This window comes from Myripristis murdjan, chromosome 19 (assembly GCF_902150065.1).
Source record: "Myripristis murdjan chromosome 19, fMyrMur1.1, whole genome shotgun sequence".
Classification (NCBI taxonomy): Eukaryota; Metazoa; Chordata; class Actinopteri; order Holocentriformes; family Holocentridae; genus Myripristis; species Myripristis murdjan.
In genome coordinates this window covers 11,080,274-11,104,292 of record NC_043998.1, presented here as the reverse complement: position 1 = coordinate 11,104,292, position 24,019 = coordinate 11,080,274, and the positions used below count along the sequence as shown (strand labels likewise).

At 43.5% G+C, this 24,019-nt stretch overlaps 1 protein-coding gene across 1 annotated transcript in view; it reads left to right on the top strand.

The window, feature by feature from the left end:
- Positions 1-233: 233 nt before the first annotated feature.
- LOC115377965 (uncharacterized) overlaps positions 234-24,019 on the top strand; it is a 48,040-nt gene continuing 24,254 nt past the window's right edge. The window contains exons 1-5 of the mRNA XM_030078052.1: positions 234-420; positions 4,312-4,360; positions 11,017-11,214; positions 11,337-11,530; positions 12,670-12,891. Of these exons, the coding sequence (XP_029933912.1) occupies positions 4,312-4,360; positions 11,017-11,214; positions 11,337-11,530; positions 12,670-12,891 (663 nt within the window). The 5' untranslated portion in view covers positions 234-420. The remainder of the gene's footprint in view (positions 421-4,311; positions 4,361-11,016; positions 11,215-11,336; positions 11,531-12,669; positions 12,892-24,019) is intronic.

Below are 24,019 nucleotides of genomic sequence, written 5' to 3'. Positions count from 1 at the left end.
CGGAAGTGCCGCACTGTTATTGTGCGGCTAACTGTTTACTTCTGCAAAAATAAGGTGAATAGCCTTATTTTGGGTTACCTACATATGATGCAAATAATCACCCCGGCGGTTTTTCGGGTGGGCGTTTAATACGCAAAATGCGTGCAGACCACAGGCGTTTATAAGAACCCGGCGGCTATTTGCGGCCGGGCGATTAATTGGTGAAATACGGTAATCAATGTTGGTTGTATCAAACTCTCAGTATCTAAAGTGATCCTGGTGGTGATTCACTGCACCCTCAACCCAGACTACACTGTGCCAAACAGCAGCAGAGCAGAGAAGCCCTGTCCTGTCAAGCTCATAGACAGCCTCTATGATGAGAACAAGAGACTTTTTGACTGCCCGAGCAATGACCATGCACTCAGTGAGCTTTTTAAACAGGTACTCATACAGTAGTTTGATCCATAAATACTTCTGATTCCATGTCACATTCAGAGGGCCAATAGTTTCAAAATATGATGAGGATAGATGATGTGGTTTGTGGAACATAAAGGGCTCTATTTTCGCAGACCAGGTGAGGCGGGGGCACAGCACAGCTGCGCTGTGCCAACTGGGTGTGGTCAAGTGGATTTTGCAATTTTGGCACGGCGTGCGCCATGGCGCAACGACTGCGCCGTTCCTCCTACCGGCACAAGGCAGGAGAGAAGGCGTGGAGTGGGTTTGACACAGCAGATTCACATTAAAGCAATCAAATGAGCCCCTGTCCTCGCCTTTAAAATGCGCTGCGCGAAGGCGTAATGAAAGTTTACACAACTGACATGGAGGAAGAGAGCAGCGGCAACACTCAGGACAATGAGGCCAGTTTTGGCTGCTGGAATGTTGCTGGAGCTACCTGCCATCCATCCATCCACCCATCCATGCATCTATCCTTACATTCGTCTTCCTCATTCCCCTTACTTTCCATTACCTACCTGCCTCGCATCTCTTTTTTTCCAGCTCTGTCACCGTCTGTAAAAGTTATTGATTTTTACAAGCAAATATAAATTTAACTGTGAAGCCCCCATTTTTGATGAATGTTTTTTACTTCAAAGGATAATCCTCGCCATCTTCATATAAATACATGTTTGTTTTCCAACTTTTGACTCCCATCACTTACTGATGCAAGGACACACTTGAGATTAAAACAAAATCCGGTTCATGAAATCTTTTACATTTGCTGTTCTAAACGCCCATTGTCTGACAAGGAACTGATGCATTTTACATTTTCGATATGTGTGGAATCAGGGTTTCCCCTAGAAAAAAAATTGGCACCGGACAACGTGACCGGCAGGTTTTCAATTTACCGGACAAATGTTTGAAATTCCGGTCAAATATTATCTGAATTTATTGAGCTTGAAATTATATGCAGGCTATATAAGAATGATATCAAGGCATGTCAATTTATAGCGTAATCTCTTTATTGAAAAGTAGGCTATATCAAATAAAATGAGTGCCGTCAATTGACTCACGTACGTAACGTCTAAAATAAATAAATAAATATTGCACAAGCCTGTGCTCTTTTATGGACATTGCATACAATTGCAAACAATTGCAACTACAATTTGCAAACAAAAAAACTGGCTCATATCATTTTAATAACGCAGCGTGCTGCCAACTTGAAATCAAATAGATGCAATAAAAACTTAATTCAGCAGCTGAATTAAAATAAAAAGTCTCAAGTGTCTCCGTAACTTGCAATGCGCATCAGTCTTGTGACCTTGTTCTCCCCCATGCGACTTCACTTTTTTGATCCGGTTCTGCAGAGAAAAACCTCTCTCTCTCTGGTACACTGGAGACAGGGATCACGCAGGCTATTTTTTAAATAAATAAATAAATAAATAAATAAAATTACGTGGAAATTGACTGTTTTAATAAAATTCAAACTGTGCTTAGAGGGAATATTTTCACCGGGCATTTAAAAATTACCGGACTTTGGCAGATTTTACAAGTCAAAGTCCAGTGATTACCGGATAACGGAAACCCAGTGTCGAATATTTATATATATGGAAGAAGAACTGTGTAGTTAACAGGAGCAGCGCCAGACACCATGACTGGAAAAAGACATCACCATACTGGACACATTGTTTGACTGACAGGTGATCAGGTTGGGTTTCCATGACGCATGCCAAACGGTACCAATCTTCTTTGATCTGACATCAGATGTGACGGGAGAGTCGATATGGAGATACATTTATGTGCTGATTGAGATTATAGCATTGAATAGTGTTTTTTGTGGGTATTTATTGCATTGTTACTGTGCCTGACAATCTGTGAGGTTGTGGTGACGTGTGCGCACTGCCCGCCAGTCAGCCAAAATTCCACTACGCCAGCCCCGCTGCGCCTTGCGCCGAAAGTAGACGTAGTTTCAGATGGCGAGCTTTTGGCGCACCTCAGCGAAGCATTTTGCCACGAAAATGTCACTGCGCCAAGCTGAATCTGTCGACACCTCCCCCTGCTGCGCTGCCACTCCCATCTCAGTGCACCTCGGTCTGCGAAAATATGAAACTGTGCGCCCCTCGGGTTGCGCTGGTCGAAAAAAGCTCTGCGCGGGGTGCGCCTCACTGCGCCACCCTGCGCTGCGCCGGGAAAATAGAGCCCAAAGATTTGAGACTCAGGGCGGCAACTGAGTCTGTACCAATAAATAGTGTTAAATAATGCAGGTGAGTGCTGTGAGTCTCCAGAATCAGAAGTCATAAAAGTTTAGCTTCATTTAAGGCTGTTGATGCCTTGGGAAAGAAGCTATTCCTGAGTCTACTAGTTCTTGTTTTCAGGCATCTGTAGCTGTCTGCCTGAGGACAACAGTTCAAACAGTGAGTGACCAGGGTGAGAACAGTCTTGTGATATTTTAGTGGCTTTAGAGAGGAATCTGGTGTTGGCAATTTCCTCTAAGGAGGAAAGAGGACAGCCAATGATTTTCTGTGCTATGTTAATCACTCTCTGTATTGCCTTTTTTTCATGCTGCAGAGCATCCAATGTACCACGCAGTCGCACAGTACACCAGGATACTCTCTATGGTGGAATGGTTGAAAAGCTTCAGCAGCTTATCACACAGATTGTTCTTTTTAAGAAGTCTTAGGAAGTGCAGTCACTGCTGTGCCTTCTTCACAGCAGCTGTGGCGTTATCCGTCCATGTGAGTCTGTCAGATGAGGGTTCCCAGGAATTTGAAACTGTGAACCTTCTCCACCCAGTCACCATTGATGGAAAGAGGGAGGGGCTCAGCACCACACTTCCTGAAGTCTACAATGAGTTCTTTGGTTTTCTTAGTGTTGAGTGTCAGGTTGTTCTCTGTGCACCACGTGACCAGTCTGTGGACCTCTTCTCTATAGGCTGCCTCATCTCCATCCAAAATGAATCCAACAAGCGTAGTATCATCAGTGAACTTGATGATGGTGTTACTCAGGTGGGAGGAGGTGCAGTCTTGGGTATACAGTGAGTATAGCAGAGGACTCAACACACAGCCCTGTGGGGAGCCGGTGCTGAGAGTGAGGGTGGAGGACACATGGGGGCCGAGCTTCGCAATTTGGGATCGGTTAGTGAGAAAGTCCATAGTCCAACAGCAGATGTGAGAGGAGAGGCCAAGGTCAGACAGCTTTCGAATGAGAATCTCTGGGATAATGGTGTTAAATGCTGAACTGTAATCAACGAAGAGCATCCTCACTCCTGCAATGTGAGTGGGTGGGTGTTGGGGGCAGGTGGAGACAGCACTTCCGAGGTTGGTCTTTTAACTTCAAAGCGAGCAAAGAAACAGTTCAGTTCCTCTGCTAGCGAGGCATCCGTGTTTGTTAGTGTGGAATTGCTGCCCTTGTATTCTGTGATGTGCTTTATTCTCTGCCTTGGATCATTGTCTGTGAAGTGGTTCTCTATCCTCCTCTTGTAGTCCTGTTTGACCTCCCTGATGCCTCTTTTCAGGTCGGCTCTGGCCGCGCTATACTGGGCCCTGTCTCCAGACCTGAATGTGGAGTCTGAGAAGAGTCTGCAGTGCCCTGTTCATCCAGGGTTTCTGGTTTGGAGAAACCCTGACATGCTTTGTAGTGACAGTGTCCACCCAGGCAGTGATGTAAAACAGTATAGTTTGGGTGTATTCATTCAAGTCCGATTGTGCAAATATGTCCCATTTGATGTGCATGCAAAGCAGTCCTGTAGCCGTGCGAGAGCCCCCTCGCTCCCCGGCCAGACAGTCTTCACATCAGGCCTTGTTCTCCTCCTGAGGGGGATGTAAGCATGCATACAGAGCAGTTTCACCAATTTCCTCAACAATTTCCTCACTTATGCCATGATTGTTTTTTTTGCAGATGGATCTTCTGACAGATGATTCTGAGCCAACTTCAAAAACATTTTCAGGTCTGTTGAACTCACACACACACACACACACACACACACACACACACTCATTGCACAAAATGATTAGTAAGTTACTATACTATACTGCCCAGTATCCATACTATATGTTATTTCATGGCCTGACGTGAGGCCTGAAATAGAGGGACCAAAGGAGCATCAAAATTCGGCCCAGACAACTGGTGAGTAGATGATGAAATCTGTGCTTTTGTGGTGACAATATATACCTGTTTTAAAAGGTCAAATATAAATCACTCATTAATAAGAATGATGGGCAATCTTATAATGCATCATTTGGATACATTTGAGTTAGATTTATCAGGAGGAGGAATTTTTTCTATTTTCTTTTCTTTTTTCTTTTTTTTTGACATGACTGCTAGTTATTTACCGGGCAGGGACACATTTACTGCTGTACACATGTACACACAGTGGATGCTGTAACATCAAACCTATTACCCAGGGTTTGATTAATAAAAAAATAAATAAAAGCCCATTGGATGTGTGTTCTGTGTGTCTGTGTGTGTGTGTGTGTGTGTGTGAGAGAGAGAGAGAGAGAGAGAGAGAGAGAGAGAGATTTTGACTTTTTTTTTTTTAGTTTATGCTCTAATAAATAACAATTATAGTTGTATAATTATCAGATCATACAGAGGTTTACAATTTACAACAGAACAAAGAGCCCTAGAAAAACACCAGAGACAAAAAACCATCAGTATTTCTCATGAGTGAATAAAAGCTAAAATCCCCTCTCACTGTGGCTTTTACTAAAAACTTAAACATCGAAACTAACCCTTCACCATCAATACTCTAGTTGATTTTCCGTACTTTTATTAATAGATAATTTAGCCAGACCTACTACAAAATTTGAAAACTGACACTTCTTGGCACATTTTTTAAAAAAAATATTTTACACCATAAATAAAAGCAGTTTCAGACCAAATCTCACCACAAATTTTAGAAACAGTTTTCAACGTATCAAAAAGAACAACTGCTCTTTCACACTCTAAAAACCAGTGAAAAATAGTTTCCGGTTCTTGACAAAAAGCACAACTGATTGACACTGACGGATTAAACTTAAACCTGTTGACGGCTAGTGCTCCCTTCAGGATTCTCCACTGCAGATCATCTGATCGCTTGGTTAATGGGGGTTTGTAAAACAGCCTCCACACTATGAGGGACGAAAAATGACAAAACAATAAATAAATGAATAAATAAATAAATACGCATATAAATATAAATAAATATATATAATAAATAAATAAATGCATGCATAAATGTATAAATACACAAATAAATAAATAAATGCATGAATAAAAACACAAATAAATAAATAAATAAATGTAGAAATATTTATTAATTTAATTATTTATGCATTTATACATTTATATGCGTATTTATTTATTTATTCATTTATTTATTGTTTTGTCATTTTTCGTCCCTCATACCACACTGGCTTGCAGTGATCCTGTAGCTTCAGTCTCTCTGTCCACATAGTGGGCCCTATCTTGTGCCACCCGCTGCCACTACCCGCTACCCATGAATTGCGCATTTAGGAGCTTCCGCTATCCCTAAACAGTATCTTGCGCCCACGCTACCCGCTATACATTATACCGACTCCATTATTTGCGCCTGGAGGTGTGTCCGTGGGAGTGTTTATGAGCTATCCCTAAAATTGCTATCTTGAGCACACACTTAGGGAAAGCGGATAGTGGGTCTTCCTGATCACCCGCTATCCGCTTTTACAAGAGCGCGCTCCGACGGAGCCTCGCCACGCACACGGTCGGACTGATACCGGGACGCCGCCGGAATGGACTGAGTATACTACTCATATAGACTGTTTAGAGGAAAGACTGTTTTAACTTGGACACTTACACCAGTGTGTTTTATTGTTTTATCATAAGCCAGCAGCTGTGCTATATTTTTATTTTTAATATTTTATTTGCCCAGTCTACCTTGTCAATAAATTAGTTTACACATAGTTCCACCTCTGCCTCTTGTGTCTGTGTGGTGTGACCCGGGGATTTTACTCAATCAGTACAACCTTGTGACACGTCCACTTGGACACATGTGGCTCCACCTCCCGAATTAACTCTCCTATAATATAATATATATATATATATATATATATATATATATATATATATATATATATATAAAGCCACCTTGCTTTAGCCTCAGTTGAACCCCTGAGAAAATTGACCTTCATCATGGGTTTCGGTTTTAGGGACAATTTTAGAAAACAAATGTTTTACCTTCTTCACAGTTTCGGCATGAATCTTCCGCCTTCATCAGAAGTGTCACCAGAATGTTAGATGGTGACATGCCTTATCAGCTGGTGTTATGGAGGCGTGACTGTCAAATTTGACAGGTCGGTCACGCCTCCTGCTGTCAGTTCGCCTCCCTAGGACTGCGGCCCAGGTGTCCGACAGCATATATGCTCCCTTGTCCCGGTTCATTGTCCTGCTTGCACGTTTTTTAATCTCCACTGCCTCCATAATCCACGACAATCCACATCGAACTGACAGCAGGAGGCGTGACCGACCTGTCAAATTTGACAGATAGGTCACGTTACGGTAATTTACTTAGGACATAATGAACCTACACCACCTATTACGAACAAGTTATGGAGAAACTTGTGCCAAGGAGCTTCGCCGCCTGGAACAACCAGGACGAAAACTTGCACGGCAAAGAAACCATCTAAGATTTAATCTCCGATGCAGAGATAAGGATATTATCCCAGCAAGCCTTAACATTAAAAATCCCATCCCAGGTGGATTATGGAGGCAGTGGAGATTAAAAAACGTGCAAGCAGGACAATGAACCGGGACAAGGGAGCATACAGTATATGCTGTCGCACACCTGGGCCGCAGTCCTAGGGAGGCGAACTGACAGCAGGAGGCGTGACCGACCTGTCAAATTTGACAGACAGGTCACGCCTCCGTAACACCAGCTGATAAGGCACGTCACCATCTAACATTCTGGTGACGCTTCTGATGAAGGCGGAAGATTCACGCCGAAACTGTCAAGAAGGTAAAACATTTGTTTTCTAAAATTGTCCGTTAAAAGAAAAACGTTACGGTAATTTACTTAGGACATAATGAACCTACACCACCTATTCGGTTTTAGGATTTAGGATAGCGCAGCCTGCCCTTAAAGGCAGTGGCACCTGGCACACTGATTGGTTTAACTGGCGTAACGCCCAAACTCCGCCTATGCATAATAGAACGGGTAGCGCAGGTGTTTTATGGATAACGACAGGTGCGCAAGATAGCAACTTTTGCGGGGGAACACCTCTTGCGCAATGCTAAATCCCCAAATAACGGGTTTAGGGACTCTGACGCAAGATAGGGCCCAGTGTCTTTTCTGTCTTTTCTGTCTTGTCTTTTTGATTTATAAAGATAAATCAAAGATCCCATAAGGCCAGTTATATACACTTTCAGTCCCAATTCAGGGAAAGGATCTCTTTCATCAGGACTATCCGTTCCAATAAAATAATCATGTAACATTTCCTGCTCCTCGCCACTCAGTATTTTAGTCCAATCATTTAAAATGTCTCTGGTTTGATGAACTGACCTCAATCCCAGATTGGAAGCCCCTGCCTCTGTGCTGTGAAATCCTGGACCAGCAACATCCACGATATGCCTCAACTTCATTGTCCCAGCAGAAATTAGCCTTTGACTGAGACCAGATCTCCTGCCATCTTGAACATCTAGTTGTGCTCCATGAATTAACAGTTCCTCCAGGAGGCAAAAAATTGAAGCTACAGGCTCCAGTCTACGCCATTTGACTCCATACTCTAAAAATTCCTTGATTAAAAAGGAGGCAAGTCACACAAACGTATATGATTACAATTGGTCAAAAACAATGATGCATCCAATCCTGAACCTGACACTCTTCTTAAAATGATGCTCATTACTCGTTTCCATTAAACATCATCATTCCCAGTAAGGTACCTTTGGACTGTTTGTATTCTAAAAGCTGCCAAGCTGCTGTCCAGGTGTATTAACCCCCGCCCCCTTTTAACTTTTGGCAATGAAAGCACACTCTGTCAAACCCAGTGCTCACTATGCCAAAAAAAAAAAAAAATTGACCACAATTGACGGCACTTTATGTAAAAAAACAGCAGGGGGCTCCATGCATTTTAGGTCTGACCACCACTAACCTGCCTTTCATTGACTGAGTCACTCTTTGTTTCCTGAATCAACATCACATTAATGTTTTTCATTTTTACAGTTTCAAAAAGAATTGCTTTCTTCCTCGCATCTGTGGCTCCATTTATATTTAAAGTGGAGACTCTAAAATCACTCATGAGTTCTGATGCCAGAAAAGACACAACAAACAACAAATAGAAGGCAGACTGTCTTATATTCTTTCTGATTCATCATCATTGTATAGTTCATTTTTGAGTCTCTGAACTATCTTCTTTAGCCTGAAAACTTCTGTCTCAGGAAAAACTCCATTTCCATTGCCTCTCATCTGTGTTGTGATAAAAAAAAACAGCAACGATTCCTTAACTGCAAAGTATTCCTCAATTTTTTTCATGTCTTTTGTTGTTTGCAGGAATTTATTTATTTATTTTACTGTGTACATTTTTCCTTGCTTTGACCCGATGTGACTATCTTCCTCCTCTTCCATGCTCGACTCATTCTCCACTTTCTTCCTCCATCTTAGTTTCCGTCTTTTTTGTTTCTTAGCTTGAGAGTCACTAGTATTTTCTATTTGTTTTCTTTTTTTGAGCAGTTTTCTGACTCTGTGTGTCTCCTCCTGCCTCCCCTCCTTGTGTTTTATCAACAAAAGGAACTTTGTCAGGACAAGCGCGGACTGAATGCCCTTCCTCCCCGCAGCCAAAACACTTCAAAGATTCCGACATCACAAACACAACATAGTCAAACTCATCAACCCTCATGTTATACACCAGATTGAGCTCCTCATCTTTTTGATTTAGGACCATGAGAACCTGCCATCGGTGTGAAACAACGTGTTTCTTATCGGGGAAACTATCTTCCCATGTCTCGACAATTCCCTCAGCAAAACATCATCACTAATAAACAGTGGGATATTTGAAATGATGACTCGTTTAGCTGGCATAGTGGACACACTGATACAAACTTATCATTTACAACAATACCAGTCTTAATCACTTTGTTTGCCTTTTCCACACCATCAACAAATATCACCACAGCACTAGTCATCCTTGCAGCAGATTTGATGCTGTGGTGACCCACAACTTCTCCAACTGCCAAACTACATTCTTCCATTGAACAATGAAAACTAGAAGGGAATTTAATTCCATATTAATTGTAATTCCAAACACCTACCTACCACTCACTCACACAGCTCTCACGCGTCCACTCAGCACACTCACTCCTGCCACTCAGAGGGACAGAGAGAGAGCAAGACAGAGAGAGAGAGCGAGAGAGAGAGAGAGAAAAATCACACAGCGGCCCACTAGTTGCAACGACTATATCCAGTAGATTACAACGACCCAAAACTGCTTGAGATGTCTGCGATAGTTCAGCAGCAAAGATCCAGTAGCCTGAAATATTCCCACCAAGGCCCGGCACCAGCATGAAGTGACTGACTACTCCCAGTGAACAGCGCTGTCCATGGTTCTGAAACCACAGTGTTAGTCTCTGTAGAAAAGCCAGTACCAGCTTTCATGCTATCAGGGGCATTCCAGTTGTCGAAAGGTGTTTCTTCGGCATACAGTACAGGCCAAAAGTTTGGACACACCTTCTCATTCAATGCTTTTTCTTTATTTTCATGACTATTTACATTGCAGATTCTCATTGAAGGCATCAAAACTATGAATGAACACGTGGAGTTATGTACTTAACAAAAAAAGGTGAAATAACTGAAAACATGTTTTATATTCTAGTTTCTTCAAAATAGCCACCCTTTGCTCTGATTACTGCTTTGCACACTCTTGGCATTCTCTCGATGAGCTTGATTTTACTGCTTTCATGGGAGCTCAAACCTCTCCTTATGGGAGCTCAGCTCCCACTGGATCCCTCAAAACTCAAACTCTGTGCTGACCTGATGGGCCGTCCAGACATTTTGCTTGGATAAGCTGCAAGGAACAAGCCAACAATCAGAACAAGGTGGCAGAACAAAGAGAAGAGAACAGAAACAAACACATGAAACACAATAACAAGGACACAGCAGCTATACCTGTCCTACGCAGCCCAGCCTACTTCGACCATCGACAGCATTCAAGGAGAAACCACCAAGAAAATCTTAAACAATGAAAAAGCCCTGAGTCAGCCAAAGGCAGAGAGGCATCCCCCACCAGGACATCTTAGCGTGCAACAGGTGTCAGCAGAAACAGTCAAACAGCAACATGAATAAAGACGAGAGCAGACCGATGTTGTAATTGTCAATGCCCGGGCTTGATCAACATTTTCTTGTTATGGCTCAGGAATCGTATTTATGTGGTCTAGTATTTTCATGTCACTTATTTCAAAGTTACTGATTTCATGTATTTAATATGATTAAATACAGTATGACAGTTTATTTATTATCAGTGATCAGATAAACTCCTAACAGAAGTTTAGACATTACAGATTGGAATCAGTCTCACACATTTTTTTTTCTTGAGCTTTAGCAATGCTGGTTCTAGCAGTAAAATTTACCTTTGACTCTAACAGGCTTTTCTCTTTCAGGGGAAGCAACAATGGAAAAGTTTTACAAGGTTATATCTGGGAACACTCTGGATTCTCATCAGAAATTTGTTCAGCAACTCATCAAAGGAGGTGCAACTGAGGTAGATTCACCTGACAAGAGTGATGTCATCATTTTCTTCTGTCCCATCATCAGTCGCCTCGGGACTGACATCACTGCAGCATTATCCAACATCTCAGGTAAACATGTAGAAATTACAGGTATTAGTACTCAGAGAATTGGCATTCACTACACACAAAGTGACATGGACTGTATTGTTTGTGTTTTTGTGGCAAACTGGATGATCTGTGTTGTTGGACAGAACTCTGTGGATGTAAACCAGTGATCTTGGTGGTGATGCACCACACCTTCAACCCAGAGCTCACTGTGGCAGACAGCAGCAGACTGGTGAACAGCAGCTCTGTCCAATTGGTTGTGGACTGTCTCTTCTATGAGACCAAGGGACTTTTGGACTGCCCACGCAATGAAAATGCAGTCACAGAGGTTCTTAAACAGGTAGTCACACTGTGTTTTGAGTTTCTTTACCATGTGTTTACATGGTGTAAAGATCCAGTTTCTGAAACATAATCCTGTTTTCATGTCATATGCAGAAAGGAATTGGTTTCACTATATGATGAATGGCTCAGGTGATGGAACAAAAAGACTCAGTGGTATCTGGCTGCTGACTCTGTACAGTTTCCATTTGCCCTCAAGAGAAGGCAGATTGAGACCAACGTAGGCTTTACTAAATAAGGCCACAGGCTGATTACCCTGAAAACAGAAAAATATAACCTACTGTTAAAATGAAATCTAAGAGGTATCTGTAAATTTCAATTTAAATATACTTTTTCAAGATGTTATTTCCCTGGAAAACCTGTTCTATGCTAAATGAGGGAAACATTTGCCTAAAACCCCCATCTGTCATCTGATTGTTAAGAACAGCAAGGATCAAAAATATGTTTACAGTCAGATAGACAGAGCACTACTACAATGAAATATGAAAATATGATACTTTGTTTACTTTTGTTTTGTTGGTAATCGTTTTAGCAAAACTTTTTTGTTCACAACTGCATAAGTATGACTGCTTTTTAGGGCCATTGTAGGGGGAAAAATGGAGCTGGAGGAGCGGGGTAATATTCCAAGAAAAAGTGTTACAAAATTAAAGACTCACAAAATTGTGACTCTTCATTCTCAGAATGTTCAATTTTTTTGTCTCATTAATTTGTGAGGGTTTTTTTTCCTTTTGTAAATTTACCACGTAAATCAGTGTTTTTTTTCTTCATAAATTTACACCTTGAATCTCAGAAATAGATCCCCCCCCACCCCCCCCGCCTCTGAATATTACCCTCTCTCAACCGTAATTATGTTTTCCCCTCCAATGGCACCAATACATTGTTGTACATCAGAGAATTATGAGAATTATATTTTATGTGAGAGTCTTCCTCTTTTTTTACTTTAATTGCTTGATCAATAGGTTGATGGTTGGGATTTAGACTGAGTTGTTGTCATGTAAAAAACTCTGACTTGTCTCACTTTTACACTTCATATTGCGGTAAATAAAGTTACATATTTCCCCTCTATATTAGATGGATAAATGATAGATGGATAGATGGATGAAGAGTTTGATGCTGATGCTGTGGTTATTTTTGTTGTAGATGGATCTACCAAAATCATCGAGTCAGATCTTCTCAACACTCTGGCAAAAGTATGTTAGTGGCTGCACACAGTGCAAACAAAAGGATGGACAACTTCGGAAAAAGAACCAACAACTTAAGGAAATGAAGGCAGAGATTGAGAAGTTAAAACAAGAACTGGAGGAATTAAGAAAGCTGAAAGACAAACCTGAACACCCTGAGAAACTCCAGAGAGAAGAAAAGGCAAACATGGAAGAACAGAGAGAGGGAATAGAAGCTCTGAAGGAGAGCAACATCCAGCCTGAACATCAAGGTAGGCAGCTGTAAGGCACAGTCAGTTTGACAGCTTTAACATTCCTGACAAAACTGTGACAACTGTGACAACCAGCCCATTAAGAGAAGAAAACCAGCTCATTTTAATTCTACAATAAATATGTGTCCATAATGCATATATTTCAGTGCAGATAATAAATGATCCTCAGACTTAATTGGAGCGAGTGGAAGCTGAAGAATCAGCCCCGACAATTAGTGAACAGGTGATGATGTCAGAGCTTTTTTAATGAAAGTAAATAAATAAAAATAAACATTTTAAAACTTAAATTAACCATGAATGAGAATGAAAAGTCTTGAAAATGAAGTTATTATGAATTGCCCACATTTGAGTTTTATTTGTCAGGAAGAGGGCAAGTTTTTAAATGTTTGATGTTGCTTTAGATCCATGACCTTCTGTCACAGCCTGCTCTGGCCCTTACCTGCTGCTGCACAACTTTTCCATCTACCCCACCTCTGTCTCATTCAGTGGCGGCTGGCCCATAGGGGGCGCTGGGGCGCCGCCCCTCCAGTTGTGGAGGGGAAAAATCTCTAATGTGTATATATATTTACAAATTTTAGCATCAGTGTCAGTTTTACTTAATAGTATGTGCCTACATGCAATCTGAATCATTTAAACAACATTTACACCAACTGACTCATTCAGTCAATAGTGAATTTCCTCCGACAGACTGTATCATTTCTCTTTGGGGGCGCTCGTCAAAGCGCCCCAGACCTGCAGCTAAATAGCCAATCCAGGGTTCCTACAGGTTTCTTGAAGTTAAATTCAAGTCTTTTTAAGACCTTTTTAAGACCATTTATATCAAAAATTAATACCTATTTCTCGGCCATTTCACAGCCCTACTGGCAAAGAAAACTGAACTCCTTGAATTCCGAGCGATCATTTATTCAACAAACAAAATAGCAATCCACAGTGCTCATGCAAAATGTGCTAGATCGACTCAAATGTTAGCTGCGGTCATAGCAGGAGGGGCTGAAGGAGCACTAGCAGCTAACTGGCTAGCGTTAGCTGCGACTTCAGGCACATTAGCAGCTAGCTGGCTAACGTTAGCTGGTGGGAACCTGGCGCTGATTGAAGGAGTTTGTTCCTTTCCAAAGGTGACCACCTGCTAATAAGCCCAATGGGGGACAAGGGGTATGATTCTGAGGGACAATGTGGGACACCGCCCGGCGCGGCGGCGCTCCCACTCGGCGGGCAGACTCACCGATACTGGTTTACCGATTTCTGGCAGATACCACTTTACATTGTATATTAATGTTGCCCTGTTCCCCTAACATATGTAATTGCTGCTGCTCATGAATAGGCCACCCTTGTTAATGAGCCCTTAGTTTTCAATGTGTTTTTTTTTTTCTAAATAAAAGATATACATAATATTTTAAACATTTCAATTAACTGACAGATGAACTTAAGATTTACTTTTTATTTAAAGTGAATGAATTGCAATGGAAAATATAAATAAAATTAAATAGCTTATAACAGTGTTAATTTCGTCGGCTATTTTTCAATTTAATTTTAGTCTTAGTCTTGTGTCAAATGCCCTTATTAGTTTTAGTCATATTTAGTCAACTTGGATTCTTTTTTGTTTAGTCACATTTTAGTCGATGAAAATCCAAAGTATTTTAGTCTAGTTTTAGTCGACTAAACTACAAAGTATTTTAGTCTAGTTTTAGTCAATAGTCTTTTTTTAGTCTTTGACCTGCATCATGTTGGCTTTTTTTTTATTTAACAATGTTAAATTATTATTATTATTTTAAAAATGTAAATTGCTTATCAAACAGACCTAACAATTCAGCTACCAATGAATGAGCAGTAGTATGCATGTGATAACATAGATTGCAAAATAAGCCGAAGTGATACCTCTTCTCTGAATAGACAAGCTAAGCCAGTGTGCTGCAGTTAGCCAGTGAAAATAGAGCGGAGTGGCAACTCTTCGCTTTGTTACACAATCTATGTCAGTGCGCTGCTGTTTTAACTTTGTTCTCGCCACGCTACGCTTCAAGGCTGAAGGCTGAATTATGCCTCTGCGTAAGAAGAGAGTACAGGGGTTGTGCGACCGCCGCAGAGCCTTGCCGTGCGCCTCCCAAAAATTGTAACTACGCGGACCCTACGCAGCCCCACAAGAGCTGTGATTGGTCCGCCGAAGTACATCATTTCCGGCATTTCGTTGCAACCGGCATCACATCCTGTTGTTGTGCAGGCTGGCAGCGCCATTTTTAAAACAACTGTTGTGTCTCGACTCGTCGATTGTGTTTGAAAACTTTGGAGAGTGTTGGATCTCGCAGGAGAACGCCTGGCCGAGGAGGTGCGCAAGTACCCGCACCTATACGACTCGTCCTCTCACAATTAAGGCCGGATTATGCTTACAAAGACGTACAGAAGAGCAGCGACCATACGTCACAGGGTCTACGTTGGTGGGCGGAGAATCAGTGTTGCCAACTCCTCAGTAAGGAAAGTAGCTATTGGCTGTCCTAAAAGTCGCTAGAAGTCGCCAAATGACGTCATCGCCTAATTTGCATAATTGGCAATTTGCACGTGATTGTAATGGACGCTGTAGGAGAGGAATAACATCGTAGGAGAGACAAAAAGCGAGTAAAAAACATCCTAAATATGTTTTAGAACTACAAATTTACGGGAAGGGCGGGACCAACGGCGGCTTTGCGCATGCGCAATTCATCTGCCGCCTGGCCGCGGAGTGGTGGGTCTCCTCTCTGCTCCTCTCCTGACTGCAGCTGCCTGCGACTGCCGCGCGCGGCTCGAGGCTGTGACCACCTGTGAGGACTTTGGGGCGGGGGAGGGGCTCGCGGCAGCACCCGCTGCTCGCTGAGAACAGGAACTGCAGAGGAACGATACGTGCTTTCATGTCAGTTTCCAAAATACCAGAAGTCTCCAGTAACACCAGGAAAAGTCGCTAGATTTGTCGCTAGTCGCTTTTGACAAAAAAAGTCGCCATGGGGAGTTGGAAAGTCGCCAGATATAGCGAAAAAGTCGCCAAGTTGGCATCACTGCGGAGAATTGCTCAGTGTGTTTCGCAGAGGTATGTTGGGCACACACGCACTGCGTAGGAAATGCGTGCTTTGCACAACCCCTGTATGCGGAAGCATAATCCGGCCTTCAGACAGCGCCGGTGGGTGTGTGCTCCTCAGTCACACACACATACACACACACACACACACACACACACACCCCGGCATGAGCATACAGCAGCGCAGGAGGAGAAAAACGCATCGCCCTATCCCCCAGGCGAACAAGCTTTTTTTTTTTTGAGAGCAAGCATTGATTATGCGGGACACGGTATCAATTTGCGGGACGTGTGAAATGGGCTTCAAACGCTGTACGTGCACGCACTACGTGGGACAGGTGGTCACCCTATCCTTTCCTCTGGCGTATTTCCTCTGGCGCCTTCAACCCCATTGTTCCAAGCTGAATACTCTTTTTACACAAGGTGCAGTAGGCTTCAAAAACGTTATCTACCACAGGTTTTAATCAATGACGGAAAGAAATTTTATCCATCCACGCTTCGTTGAATTTACATTTCCCCACATTCAAAGTGTGAATTAACTATCTAACGTTAAAAAAAAAAACAACTACTTGTCTTGTCGTTCGTAGTTTTGTGTCTGCTGTAGCACAAGGTCTTCAGTGACATACTCATATTGGTTCCGCCACTCTTTGTTTACGTTATTTTATCAAAATAATCGTGGTTGACAAATGAAACGTTTGACGAGAAATGCGAAAAGGAGAAGTTACATACAGAACAAATTTTAAGACCTAGATATCAAAATTCAAGACTTTTTCAAGTCTTTTTAAGGTATTATTTCCAAATTCATAAATTCAATGCTTTTAAGACTTTAAGACCCCGCGGGAACCCTGCCAATCCAGTTATGGTTGCTAGGGGAAAATGATGAATAATTGACCAATCAACGTCACCAAATTTAACGCCGTAGGGGCTCTGGAAATGTAAACGTAAAATGCGTGAAGGTTTCTGATTGCTAAAGCTACTTGATCATTTTTTTTTGTAGTGAGATTCCCAGACTTATGGTGCCCTACGGAAAAAAAAAAATACCGCGAGGAGTGAGTGAGAGAGATAATAGCGGCGACGACGACAGGAGTTCAAGAGCAGCAGCTTCCACCAAATTCGTGAGATCCTTAAATTACCCTTTTGCAAGAAGGACGATGGCGGAAAAAAAATCCGCGTGAGGGAGCTGGGACCTGACAAGCCCGAAATCAACATCCAACAGCAAACCAAGGAGAAAGCTAAATCCTATAACGGGACTTTTTGCTGGAGCTGGTTTCAGCGCAAGCCGTGGCTGTCGCCGTGCCTGACGCCGTGCCTGACGCCGTCATGTAAACCTGAACTGAAAAGCGAACTCGTGAGTGTTTATCTTTGTAGCCGCTAGCCTAGCCGTCTCCATATGTTTCAATGGGACCGTTAGCTTAGTGGCTAGCGCTACTTATTGAGTGTGTATTTTGACTTAAAAGTCTGGTGTTGGGTGCTTATAATGATTTGAAATGAACCAGAATGAATGTCAAATCAGAGATTATTGTATTGCATTGTATTATATTGACAAATGAAATGATATTGATGCATGTTGCTTCTTATGACAGATCTCTTGTAATGCACTTTGTAACTGCACTAGTTGAGAGTGTCCCTTCTTGTTATTTATGCACTTGTTATTTCTTCACACTGGATTCCAGTTGGAAATCCAGTGCGTCACATGCTGTTGTTTTGTTGTGTTTGTGACATGCAGTGACAAATTTTGCTGTTTCTATGACACTGATGCTGTTTTCTTCAAGCAAATGGGCCTAAAATTTACGTGAATTGGGCGGGTCGGGTCGGGCTTCGGGTTCTGTGGGGGATTTTTTTTTTTTTTTTTTTTAAATAAAAAAGAATTATGTGTTGTGTTATTGATTATGACGTTTCATTTTTATGTGACTGGTGGAGAGAGTGAGAGACTGGATTGGATTTGGAGGCTAAACTTTCAGTGACAGACAGACAACCAGCTGTGCGAGCGCAGCGCAAACAAGTGAAAGAGAGTTGCAGCAGTATCCCGCTGTGCTGGCAGACTCGGCAGCAGGGACGGTTTTTGCTATGGGCAGTGCAACTGCCCAGGGCGCAATCTACTTGGGGGCGCACGAGAAAAAAAAAAATCTCCAGTTTTCTAGACTACAGTATTGACCCGCACATGCCGCGGCACCATCAGTCGGCATCAGGCGGGCCGGCCGCGGCACTGTCCGATACCGTGCCCACCCGTCAGGTCTGCCGGATCTGACAGGTGAGCTGCCTGATGCTGGCCGGTGCCGCGGCCGGCCCGCCTGATACCGACTGATGGTGCCCCGGTGCCGCGGCCGACCGGCTCTGCTAAATAATGGCGAATTTGGCGATTTTTTTTTTTTTTCGGGTTTTATCGGGCTGTCGGGCCTAAAGTCCGGCTAATAAGTCGGGTCGGGTCGGGCCTCGGGCTGGCCCAGTCAGGCCCGGGTCGGGTCGGGTCTTAATTTTCAGGCCCAATGAGAACTCTAGTGTGAATATTTTACACATCAAAAAGCCTTATACTATCGGCTACCAATATGAATACTGGGAGCACTGTTATGAATATTGAGGTTAAGACAAAAACAACAACAATCATCAATGTATTTCAACACTATAACTTTAGTGCAACTTACTTTAGTGCAAATTTCATTTGAAAACATTCGTATTTAGTACAAAATTAATTTAACACATTCTTTTGAACATATTCATTTTTAGTGCAACATTCATTTGAACACACTGAACATGTATGTGTGTGCGTGCGTGTGCTTGTGTGTGTGCGTGTGGACTTGTGTGTGTGTGTGTGTGCATGTGAACTGTATGTAAGACTGCATGTGTCCATTGTATAGTTTCTTCTGTCTTTTGACTTTCCTGTTTTCCTTTTCTTCTTTCAACCCTTTTTCATTCACTCATCTACACTCCATGGAACATCTTGAAGCACTCAATGTGCAGTGGTACTCCACATTTCTCACATGCATAGGTAGTGCGTTTGTCACAACGGCGACATCTCTGGAACCGGTGCATAGTGTTGATTGGCCAGTGGGAAGCTTTGTCATACCTTGCCTGATCTTCAACAGTAGCACTCAGTAGAGATCTCCTTCCATGGCTCAGTGGTTTCGTTCCAAACTTTTTCAGAAGAGACTGTGAGACTATCCGTGAAAAGGTGAGCAGGTCGATGGTCCCTCCGATAACATCTCTGTAAAAGAGATGGGCATTTACAAGAGCACTGTTGAGAGACCATGCGAAGATGGGCCACCGCCACTTCTTAGACCTGACTGAGATATGGTATCGTGAAACCTGTAGGTCGTGAAGGTCTACACCACCCATGTGCTCATTGTATTGACTGATGCATTTTGGTTGTTGGATGTTGTCAAAGGCACGTCGATGCCTGTTCCATCTCTTGACAGAGGTGTCAGTGTATTTTTCCTCCATGTTTGTTGCCACTGTGACAATGTTATTGTCTTTCCAACAGACCAGCAGCTTCTCTCCTTGGCACAGAACCTCAGAGGTTCCCCGGGGGAACTTCATGAAGGCATTCAATGGTGTGAATGGGACATCGGAAAGGCGATTCTGCCTCATGGTTCCAGAGCTCCCATATCCTCTTTTTGTCATCTCATCCATGAGTGAAAGAGTGGTAAAGAGGTTGTCATGGATGAACTTGCAACCTTGAGGCACCTGAGCTTTCTCTGCCAGACCGATGATAACATTGGGTCCCTGACCCAACCCTGTCTCTGGGAGGAGGGTGTGTGATCCACAATATGGCTCCATGTGGTACATGTATCCACTGGATGAGGCGATGCTCCATACCTTGTAACCAAAGTGAATTGGTTTGCCTTTGATGAACTGTTTACATCCATGTCGGCCGTAGTATGGGATCATGCTCTCATCCACTGACAGCCATTCCAGAAACGGCATGACTTTGTATGACTGATTGAGCTCAGAGAAGATGGGTCTAACCTTAAAAAATGGGTCATCAGTGATCTTTGTGTTGTCAACCGCATGAACTGAGGCCATTATTTCATCAAAGCATTTTCTCCGCATTGCATCTGAAATGCTCTCATTGTGTACATCATTGTCAACTGACCAGTACATGTGTCTTCTTGGGACAGAGCTGTATCCACTTGTGATTAGGATCCCATAGAAGGTGAGGAGCTCATCCATACTCAGATTCAGTTGCTTTCCCTTGGTCTGGGTGGAGTAGAGGTTGGACATTTCAACTGTGATCTCTCTCAGGGTGGGTGGATACATCAGTAAGAAAATATCCATTGGGTCGGGGCAGCTTTGTTTTACACATTCTGCAGCATTTGGTTTGTACACTGTGTATTTTGGAATAACAGCAGTGGAAGGCCTCTTGGATCTCTTGAACACTCTATCTTTATTTTTGACCACTTGCAGCTTTGCCCTTGGCTCTTCTGGCTGACCTGGCTGAACCCTCTGGCGCTTAGAGGCCCTTGGGTCTTCTGGCTGGCCCCTCTGGCGCTTAGAGGCCCTTGGGTCTTCTGGCTGGCCTTCATTGTTATGGTAGGAAGTGGGGGAGCTGGAACAGGTGATGGAGGAAGGGGGTTGTGGAGGGGAAGGGGGCGTGGTGAAGGGGAGGCCATCGTTCCAGTCATGCTCTGTTTGCATAACTTCGGCATATGCATTCAACAGCCTCGCTAGCAAATGGCCTGTTTCCCCCTCATAGTCCATGTCAGACTCATCACTGTCACAATCACTGAGTACAGTGATTGTGGGATGACTGCAATGCTGCATGCCTTGTCTGAGAACTCATCTTGAGCCAACAAATCCAGAACCTCACTCAAAGTAAAGGCTGAATTATGCTTCCGCGTAGGAAGAGCGTACGGAGGTTGTGCGAAGCTTACGGGGGTTGTGCGACCGCCGCAGAGCCTTGCCGCGCGCCTCCCAAAAATTGTAACTACGCGGACCCTACGCAGCCCCACAAGAGCTGTGATTGGTCCGCCGAAGTACACTATTTCCGGCATTTCATTGCAACCGGCATCACATTCCTGTTGTTGTGCCGTCAGCGCCATTTTTTTTTTTTTTTTTTTTTTTTTTAAAAACTGTTGTGTCTCGACTCGTCGGTTGTGTTTGAAAACTTTGGAGAGTGCCGGCACTCCTCCACTCGCCACAGAAGAGCAGCGACCATACGTCACAGGGTGACGTATGCGTAGGAAATGCGTGCTTCGCACAACCCCCGCACGCTCTTCCAACGCTGAAGCATAATTCAGCCTTACATCTTAAAGAAAACAGGAGAAAGTTTGGTAGTTAGCTAGCTAGTCTTCCTGTGTCCGTGTGTGTGTGTGTGTGTGTGTGTGTGTGTGTGCCTACGTGTAATTGCGTGTGTGTGTGCGTGTGTGGAAAGTTAGGTAGAATTAGTTAGCTAGCTCATCTTCCTGGGGTGTGTGTGTGTCTGTGTGTGTGTGTGTGTGTGTGTGTGTGCCTACGTGTAATTGTGTGTGTGTGTGTGTGTGTGCCTACGTGTAATTGCGCGCGTGTGTGTGTGTGTGCCTGCGTGTAATTGCGCGTGTGTGTGTGTGTGTGTGTGTGTGTGGAAAGTTAGGTAGAATTAGTTAGCTAGCTAGTCTTCCTGGGGTCCGTGTGTGTGTGTGTGTGTAAAGTTAGGTAGAAAGGTAGGTAGCAGCAGAAAGTTAGGTAGAACAGTTAGCCTATGTGTATTAGCATGTAGATACAATGGGTTATCCCACCGGTCACTATTGTTGCCGGTGACATGTTTGTGAGTTCTATGACCACACTGAACAAAGTTGTGTAATTTCAAATGCATACACCAATACTAGACACCTTAAACATGATGTGTACCAAAAATCTATGTCCTATCTTTATATTTACATATTTTACTACCTTTTCTTTGGGAGCTTTGTTGCTGCCATCCTCTTGTCTTGGCACAAACAGGAAGTAAACAATTCTGGTCATGTGACAATTTACATGTGAAACTGCACATATTTCATTGAGACCCTTTCTTATTTCAATATTTGCTGGAAATGCATTGATAGATCATTCAGTAACATTTTTATAGCCTTAGAAATGAAACATTTCTTTACGGTCACTATTGTGACCGGCGGGATTAAATGGGTTAATGCCAGACTTACCAGCACTCACCTTCCTCCTGACTTTGTGGTCTCCGATCAGCTCGGCTGTGGCTCGGTGAGAGCTACTGCCATCTGTTCCCAATGGTAATGATAAAAGGGAATAAAATACTAAATAAATGTCCCATAAAACAAATAACACTGTAGGTAAAAGGCCCATAAAAGACTACACTGCCACTGGTAAAATCTCTAAAACCACTAAAATGTCTGAGAAAGATAAACTGTCCAGCCTCCGCAGCATCGGGTGTCCCGATGGGTAGCCCAGTCCTGCCTTCGCGTTGACACCGCCGCTCACTCTCGTCCCTGGCCGCCCTGTGCCGTCTTCACTTGGCGGCTGCAAAGGGTGATCACACATAAAATCCTCTGTTCCTGCCTCGCAATTAGTTCTAGTCTCTGTCGGCTACGTTGCTAGCTAAAACTAAAATCAAGAGTACAAACAAACAAACCAAACACAAAAGGGTTCTTCCCTAACTAGTCTGCAGCTTTGTACAATCACTCTGTCGTCGATAACAGAGGTAAGGACGTGTGCGGCTTTCTTGTGCTCAAGAGTTGATGCAGTAAGAGACTTAACTGAAGGAGGGGTGAAGCGTACATTCACCCCTCCGCTCTCCCACGAAGTGTGTCTCCCTTCCTGTGGTGGTCAGCGGCTAGCAACGAGCTCCAGTCCTTCCTCCTGCCTCTCCTGCAGTTCTGTTGGCAGTCAGCTGCTAATCCCGCTGGTCCCTCGCCTCGCTTGCACCCGGGCCTTAGGCTGGTGATGTTTCTATCGCTCGGCTAAAGGCCCATTCATACCCTTTTTTTCGTCCGTCTGTCCGTCTGTCTGTCCATCCTATACGTGTATACCCTTCATACCTCCGTACGTCTTTTGTGTTGGGATGCGCGTTAACACAACACTTCCTCTAGATGGCAGTGCTTTTATTCTATTTGCCCCGCAAACGTAAAACAAAAAAAAAAAAAAAAAAAGCATGTCGGTGGAACGTGAAGCCACTAAACCTCAGCTGCCCCTTCAATGGGGAGTTTTGGTGTTTGGCGCTGCCAATGCGGGAAATGGATGACGAGCGGCATTTCCAGTATTTCAGGATATCTGCTCCAACTTTCGACAAGTTAAAAAAAAAATTAAAAAATTAAAAAAAACAAACTTTTGACAAGTTGCAACACCGCGCTCCATTTTTAAATGCCTTTGCAGATCTTCTTCGTGACTCTGGTGATTTGGTGACAATCTGGCCTATAAACTCAATACTGCCCCCATGATTTCCGTTGGTATGGCTCCGTTTCGTCCGTAATCATAAGCTCCCCCGCTTCGTGCAAAATGACGGACGAAATGATCGGACAGGACGGATGAAATGCTCTGTCCATCTCCATTTCCGTCTTTTACGTAGGGTATGAATGGGCCTTATCTCGAGGGTCCAAACCACACACTTGTCTCTGGGCACGGTGTCGGTGTCTTTGTGCTCTGCCAGGTTCTCTCCTCACCTGCGCCGCCTCACGCCTAATTAGCCCTGTGGAGAGAGAGGATCACACCCACAGAGCCCCGTGCACCAATCCCAGCAAACACTACCCCAGCACCAGCACCGGCGGCCACACACACACACACACACACACACACACACACACACATCACCTATGACACTTGCCCAATCCGCTCCATTCACCTGCTCATCTGTTGCAAGCCCCGAGACCCGGCGCCGAGGCCCTTCCCCTGAGAACCCTTCCTGCTCTCAGAACTCAGAACTGAAACTTGCTGTTCCTTAGCTGCCATCTGCCATGTACCTGCATCGTGCTTCCCCTGTTTAGTTAAATTATTAAGTTTAATAAAGGTCAAACTTCTCCATCAGTGTTGGGTCCTGCAGCTGGGTCCTATCTACCTATCATCTTCAGTCACTTATGTTGCAATTTTTCCATTGTTGACAC